Source organism: Colias eurytheme, chromosome 29 (genome assembly GCF_061535395.1).
Source record: "Colias eurytheme isolate Ceu_HAF_F1 chromosome 29, ilColEury1 Martin Lab GWU primary, whole genome shotgun sequence".
Classification (NCBI taxonomy): Eukaryota; Metazoa; Arthropoda; class Insecta; order Lepidoptera; family Pieridae; genus Colias; species Colias eurytheme.
The window spans coordinates 1,548,474-1,556,683 of NC_143008.1; the positions used below are offsets into that span (position 1 = coordinate 1,548,474).

General features: G+C 34.1%; 1 protein-coding gene and 1 long non-coding RNA gene across 2 annotated transcripts; both read left to right on the forward strand.

Moving 5' to 3' along the window:
- The first annotated feature begins 363 nt into the window (after nt 1–363).
- LOC149896050 (uncharacterized) lies at nt 364–1,494 on the forward strand. The gene has a single exon (XM_090118365.1). It carries the CDS (start codon nt 364–366, stop codon nt 1,120–1,122), a length of 759 nt encoding a protein of 252 aa, XP_089974491.1. The 3' UTR covers nt 1,123–1,494.
- A 3,761-nt stretch (nt 1,495–5,255) lies between these two features.
- Nucleotides 5,256–6,892, forward strand: LOC149896051 (uncharacterized). The gene is made up of 3 exons (XR_016458393.1): nt 5,256–5,316; nt 5,546–5,589; nt 5,673–6,892. It is a non-coding gene; the product is annotated as an uncharacterized LOC149896051 (long non-coding RNA).
- Nucleotides 6,893–8,210: the final 1,318 nt, after the last annotated feature.

Here is an 8,210-nt window from a genome sequence, read left to right on the forward strand (position 1 = left end):
AACAAATAGATCGACTTGGACATCGCATGAAAACAAAATGAATATTACAATATTATATTAGATTCTTTAGTCTCTCGCGCCTTGAAACGCGATTGAAACTCTCGTTCCTGTTGGTCGCTGGCCCGTCGTGCTGTGTAGTGTGATACATACTAATAAATAATCAAATCAAGCGATGTCCAAGTCGATCTATTTGTTTAAAACGTTAAATATTTTTAATATTGGCATGATAATAACTTAAGTAATAACTTAAGACAGAAGGTCCTTCAAGTAGACACTAAATAGATTAACCGACTTGGTATTACATGGATCTCACAACTTTTGACGGTAGAAAGACTGAGCTGCGAGACTTGGGTTTTTTACAGGATGTTTTTGATGGGATACACTTTACATGTTGATTTAGGAAGTAGTAAAACTCATAATAATATTATACCCGTTATTTATGCGTTGTTGGGTAACAAAACAAGAGCAACTTACAAAATTTTGTTTCGCCTTATCAAGAGCCAAATTCCTCAGTTTAATCCCAAAACCATTCTACTAGACTTCGAGAAGGCTGCAATGTTAGCAGTCCAAGACATATTCCCTGAAACAAGCGTTAGAGTGTGTTTCTTTCATTTTTCGCGAAGTTTGTGGCGGAAAGCTGACGAAATAGGCATAACAAAATCTGTACTATTTAGAAAATATATAAAGAGGTGCGTTGTTTTGGCACATTTGCCCAAAGAAGCTGTTGAGAATGGTTGGTTGTATATTATGTCTCAATGTCCGAATGATAAAAATATTGTAAAATTTAATGATTATTTTGTAAGAACTTGGTTGAATGAGACTTCCATTTTCGCAGACAAATGGTATTGTAATTTTAGCCAACACCGCACTACGAACATGGTTGAGAGCTGGCATTCTACGGTAAATAAAAAAATTAATAGCAAACCCAAAAGTATTGCACATTTTTTGACCATCTTAAAAGAAGAAGATAATTATTATCAGACTTTACACTTAAAGAAGTCTAATATAACTACAAAATGTAAAGAAACTTGTGCTATTGACGAGCACATTACCAACACTGTTAACGAATTTATCCATGGGGTTATAAATATTGACTTATGTATCGAACTTTTGATCTTGTGATTTTTTATTTAATTTAGCATAGTCTGTTTATTTTAACGTTTGCTATAAAAATCATTTATAACAAACCATGATCTGTGATTGTATAGTCTGTGATTAGTTTTATTAGTAGGTCGTCAGTAATAACTTAGCCAATTGATGAATCTACTTATTGATAGTGTTTAGCGTTTTTTGTAAAAATCATTTACAACCATATGTGATCTGTGATTTTATAGTTTCTAAGACTCTTTCTATGGTTCCTAAGATTGATTTTATTAGGGAGCAATAATAAGTCAGTTTGTTGTCAATTACTATGTTTAGCTTTACTATTTTATACTTACCAATATTCAGTATACGAGTATGTGAGGGGAGTGTTTTCGTTGTTTCTATTTTATTTACTTAGTTTTTTACAATTTACATACTAGATAATAAGATAATAAGCCAAATTCTCAAATCAATGTGATATTGTTGATAATTAGTAAGGGAAATACTACTAATAATTTATATTTTGTCCTGTTGATTTATAATAAACTGATTTTAAAACGATGTATATTTTGTTTTATTTTAAAAACAAATTTCATAAAGTTTCTTATACATTTATAGTAGGTAAGTACCTAACTAAATTAAATTTGTTATAACGTTTTTGTAGCTGACTATACATTAAAACATCAAATTATATAGACGCGCGAGTTGACGACAAAAAAAGTAGGCAAAATCAAAAAGTGCCAACTCGCGCGCGCTCGCGAGATTTCTTTTGTTGGTTTTTGTATTCAACATGGCACGACGGGGAGATGAGAGAACTATACAGTTCATTCATCTGTACAGAGAATACGAATGTCTTTGGAAGCCGACTAGCTCGCTTTACAAAAACAAAATAGCACGTACCAATGCCTACAGGAAAATACAAGAAGAATTAAATCTCACTGAAAAAGAAATTAAAAGTAAAATCAAAAGTCTGCGGAGTACTTATCATCAAGAAAGGAATAAAGTGGAAAATTCAAAACGATCCGGAGCTGGATCCATGGACATTTACAAACCCAGTTTGATTTGGTTTTAGGAAATGAATTTTATAAATGAAACTTTCGAATATAGAAACTCAATCCAAACAGCTGATGTAGGTACCTACCCTTTCTTTTCATTACTATTAGATAACTATTAGAAATCACCTTTACTAGGTAGTTTGTGTACTATTTAAGTCATGGGGCATTGATGGTAATCTTTGTCATTTATGTTATTGAAATTAACACTCAAAAATCAAACTATAGACATACATACATGAGAGCATTTTGAGGTTAGGAAGGGTACTTATGTTGTTAATTTGGTATACGACAGGTGAAGACCGACATCAAAAAAGTATGTATGTAATATTATTAGAATTACAAAATATTCACATATGTAGGTAGTCTATTGGTGCTTCTAAACAAATGTTTAAAGTTTATTAAAGTGTATGTATGTAGCTCTGGTAGAAGCACGAAGTAAATGGAAATTATTCCACCGACAAGCAGAGGCGGCTCGTCCTCAGGAGCGCTGGTGCAGTGAACTCCCATAAATAATTATTATAAAGTTATACCTGCTCATTATTTAAAATCTATCGTAAAAAACTCCAATACTAATATCAATAAAATAAGTACCTTTACACATTACAAATAAAATACACACATCATTACATACACTTGTTCATTTCATAAATAACGCGCGAAAGGGAGCTTACGGAGCGCTCTCGATTGCGCTCCTATGAAACAACATTCAGTACATTGTCTACATACGAAATCCAATAAGAGTGAAAGAGAAAGGAGAATGGCAAACTCCCGTAGGACTCTGGGCCTGATCGTTACACTGATGATTTATGGTGGATTATATAGATAAAAATATACAGATTCTATGAATATAATAATTATAGATCTGTTCTATGGGATAGCAGAGATATTGGGGTGTAAAGTAACAAAAATAAAAGTTAGTTTGCTTGAATTAAATGAATAGAATTGCCTTTTTCTAGGTCCAGGTAAGTTTATTTTCTATCTACATTGTCAGCTAATAGTCAGGTAATAGAAATATTGGATCCAACACATATTATCGTGGATCCAACATGGTTAGAGCAATGCAGTTGTCAGGCTTTGAGGATATCAGTTGCGCAATACACCAAATTCAGCTGTGCATACGAGCAGGTGTTGAATCTCAAGAGTGGCTCCTACAACTTATTGCTAAATTGAAAAAAATTGCCACCCATTTCAATCATTCCTTGGTCGCACAGGCAGAGCTTACAACAATTCAAAAGGAACGCCTTAACCAGTCTCCTCTTTCTGTCATTCAGGATTGTCCTACCAGGTAAATATAAATACCTATTAATACCTAGTACAATTTACTAATAAGCAAATGTTTTTATGAGTTATAGGAGTTTTTTGATTGTACTTATAAATAAATATATTTTTAAGATTAGGTAATTGAATTTGGATTTATATTTTGAAAAGAACTAATATTTTGACATTTAATTTTGTATAAATTTTTGCAAGCCATCATTAGGTGAAATATCTAACATTTTATTTTCTGTGACCATCTATTTATTGATCATATTTCTAGCAAGTAACATTGATTTGATTTGATTTAATTTCAGATGGAACAGCACATTCTACATGATGGAAAGGTTTTCAAAACTCAAAGATTCGCTTGTCTTGTACCTAACAAATCCAATCGCGATGATATCCCCCGAAGACTGGATGAATATTTAAAAATTTGTGCAATTAATGCAGCCATTTGAAGAAATAACAAGAAATATAAGTAGTTTTCAAATCAGTATTTCATCAGTCATACCGCTAATTCAAGTTGTTAAGACGACATTACAACAAGAAGAGACGAAACCTAATACTTCAGAACAATTCATAAAGTATTTTAATTTTTAGTAATGGCTTGGCCGCTTTTTCACCTTTCAGCCTATTTCGGTGCTCTTCATAAATTAAACCAGCTCCGCTAAATAATTGCTCGCTGGCTACACTGCTGGGAGGAGCTGATAGGTATTGGCGAACTATTGGCAAAATATGGGGGTATTTATGCGCATTTCCATTCCACCGCATAAGGGGATCCTCATGAAGAGGTAGTCTTTTTTCTTTCTTGTACTCCCGAAGGTGTGACTGTATCTTTAAAAGTAAATTCTCACCATCGTCAGCTGTAGAAGAGTCCCCCTCCTGGTCTTCATTTACACTTAACATCGATTACAATATTTGCAATGATACTGATGATTTGGAAGTAGAAGGCTGCACTGCAATGTCTTCAATTGCAATTTGAGTTCGGCTTCTTTTGGGGGAAGGTTCGCAGTCATCATCTGGGATGGAATTGGATTGTCTGGTTCTAATAGTGTTAATCGTCATATTAAGTACTTTAGATTCAACCTGCTCTGCAATGACGCCGGTGAACAAATGCGTATTTGTATCGCGGATCCAAATACGTCGCAATAGTGTATTTGTCGTCTTCGACTAGGTTTCCAAATCTTACACTTGAATTCAATTCATTGCGTAATTTTGTTATAAAAAAGAGTAAAATTGAATTTGATAATATTGTTAACATAATGTAGATATGGATGATCTATATGGAGAAATTGCTTTACTAAACCAAGTTTATAATCAGATAAGTACTTCTAAGAGTTTTGCAGAACTATCTACTGCACAAAAATGGCAGCAAGTATTTAAGAGTGATGATAATTTTTTAAACTTGTATAATGTAATTTCATTTTTATTGTCTATTCCCGCCACGTCAGCATTCACAGAAAGAGTTTTTTTCTGTGATGAACAGCAAATGGCGAGACGAAAGAACGTCTCTAAATTTGATAAAAAATGAATTACTTATTTACTTTTGTTTAAATTTAGATTGTAAAAATGCTGTGCAATTTTTTAGTGAAGATAGTAATTTGATACAAACTGCAAAAAGCAATAAAAAATATGTTTTTAAATATAATAATAAAGAAAAATAAATTGTACTTTATTTTGAATCTATGTCTGAATCTATCTACTTTAATTGCAAAAAAAAAGGTGGCAACCCTAGTCGTCTCATCCCTCCCGTGCCCAAGTAGAGTATCTAGTCGACTATCTTAGCAAACATCCTAGCTTAGCCAAGGGTTTTTCAAAAGTCCCGAGCGCTAGAGACGAAGCTAGAAAGACATGGGAGGAGTTGACTATCAAATTAAATAGCTTGGGAGGCTGCACTAAAACATGGAAACAGTGGACAAAGGTAGGCAATAGGCATATAGAAAACTATTCATCTTATACCGTGTAGGTATCTGGCTTACATATTAATAAACTTTTAATTTTGCTTTAATATTGGTCTGACAAAAAGAGTGCCGTGAAGAAAAAAGCTGTCCTAAAATACCGGGCACGCAATAAGACTGGTGGTGGATGTGAATCGGTGGTGGAGCTTTCAGAGTTGGAGGAGAAAATACTCACATTAATGGGCGGGGAAGGTTTTGCAATTGGTGATAGGCATTTGGAAATTAATCCATTTGAAGTAAGCTATTGTTATCGATTTTGTTGATCCGATACATGTATGTATGTAAAATATAATAATTCAATGTCATGTTCTTTTTTTAGGAAATCCCCGTCCTTACTGATGCCAACGAAAGCCCCACATTGCCGACTTCATCTATGGTAAATGAAACCACAACTATTATAAGTAAATACTTAGTGTATTAAAAAATATTACTTTAATAATAAACAACTTATTAGTAAATGTTTCTTATATTGTTCTAGGAATACCAAGTCTTGGTATGTATGTATGATGTATGTATGAGACTGCTATAAATACGGAAAATGTTAGTATGGCAGATACTGAGGTATATATTAATAAGATATTATGAAAATGGTACTTTTTTATTGATTCCAGTATTTGAAATACTATGTTTTTTTTCAGAGACCTCAACCAATTCAGCAATATGTTGACTGTATCCCAGGGACATCATATTCATCAGCAAGACCCTGTGTAGTCCGCATAGTATGTACCCACTGTTTATTTTTGTTTATTTGACAAAATTTCTAAAACAATCTCTTTGTAACATAGTAACAATCAAAACATTGATATTCAGGTATCCAAAATTGAACCAGAGGCCGAACCTTCCCCTGCTCATACACCACCGAGAGCGGAAGTAACGAGCCCTCTGCAAGCAGTTACCCCCTCTGGCTCGGGCAACTTTCCTGCTCGACGTCGATTGAACGTCGCGGGTCCATCACCACGTCGTACTACAAGTAATAATGAGATTTATGAATTGATTTACAATATTTATAATCAACAATAAAAATTTGGAAATACATACAAATAAAACTTAATAATACTTGATAATGAATTAAGGAAATAATAATAACATCAGACCACTTGTCAAAAATTCGTCACCGGTGGAAATAATAATAAATTAATATATATTTTTACGTTTCAGGGTCATCGAGCCCGACCTCCATCACAAAGGTGGCAATCTCAACTAACAACCTTTACCGAAAGGTTTCTTAGCTTGGAAGAGCAACGGATTGAGATTGACCGTCGCTACTGTGAGTTACAGGAGGTGATGGTCAACTCACAAAGGGAGACCAACAGAATGACAGCAGAGGGCCTGATTGCCGTCGGGGAAGGTCTTAAATTATTAGCTGAAAATTTAAAAAAATAAAATAATTTTATATTTAAATACATTTATTAGTTCTTAACTTATTTTAGTAGTAAAAAATTATCTGTGGTTTTACTTATGTGAAGAATGTGCACGTCACATTTGATAATTTCTTCACAGACTATAGACTCATGGAGTTTCTGTATGAAAATGACATCAATGCCGCCGGCACCGTGCGCAGGCACCGAGTGGGATTGCCGAATCTCATAAAATGAGTAAACAAAATGAATCTGAAGCTACAAAAAGGCCACTTCAAGTGGACAGTGAATGGTAATGTCGTATTTGTTGTTTGGCAGGACAACAAAGACAGCAGGAGCTTTTGAGCACTGCATTCCACCCAAAAATCGATGTAATCGAGTAAAGGAACAAATAACTTCACTAGTTCGAGAAATGGGCCGTCGAGGATTTTATCGCGAAGGTAGAAACACAGTGGGTTAATATATCTCTTGTACCATGGGAGAAAAAGGACAACACTATTTCATTTTGGTCCTGTAGGGACACACATATGCAATTCGCAGATCAAAGCTTTTTGTATATGTATGTGTCCACATTGTTTCCCCGACGCTTTTTACATTTATTAAAATTATTAGAGTCAGTAGTGCATAACGGTTAGCCTAAGCAACACGTATTGTAAAGAGAATTAAAAGTAATTAAAGAAAAAGGCTTTATTATTTGGAGACCTTGGGGGCAGAAGCATTACTCTACAGGTCCAAAGTTTTGAAATATCAAGATACAGGAGGCAATAATCCTTTAATAGAATTATGTTCATTTGCCTTGGCGATGATTTATTTGCCGTGGTCTAATGGGGAAGTTGAACGAGTCTTTAGCCAACTAAATATAGTTAAAAACAAGGCTCGCAATAGACTACACAACACCACCACGAATGCCATTATTACCATCAGGGCAGGATTACGGCGTCAAGAAAAAATCATTCTCGCACCAGCTCTCTATAGTTAAGGTCGTAGATTAAGTAAAAATTGTAATTTGTTTAAATAAATTATTTTCTTTTAAAGTAATCTCGACCCAGTTATTTTTACTGGCGCCCAACTTAGGGGCCTAACAAGTGAATTTAAAGTAAATTCATAGTAATTTCGAAAAGTTCACGAAATCTGTAAAGGTTGAAAGTTAGGCAACTCACAAATAAATAAGTGAAAATACGAAGTTCGAGGGAAGAAATTAAAAAGGAGGTCATCATCGGATATTTGCTGTAAGTACCGTAGCATAATCCTTTCACCATTCCTTTCCACCTGAAACCCCCGACTTTTGTATATAACTATAGGGATACTGGAGTGAATCACTCTCCTTCTGAAAGTGAGAGCAGTCTTAGTGATTTGAGTTATTCAACTTACTGTAATAATCCAACTGTCATAGACAATATGGATCCAAAGACCTTGTTGTCGTTCGTTTCCACATATGATGGTGACGCATTTAATCTTGATAATTTTATAAACTGTGCCAAACATTGGTTACAGATCGC

Bases quoted from the DNA above. Each gene is read 5' to 3' on its own strand.
- LOC149896050 (XM_090118365.1), top strand. From the start codon at position 364: ATGTTTTTGATGGGATACACTTTACATGTTGATTTAGGAAGTAGTAAA.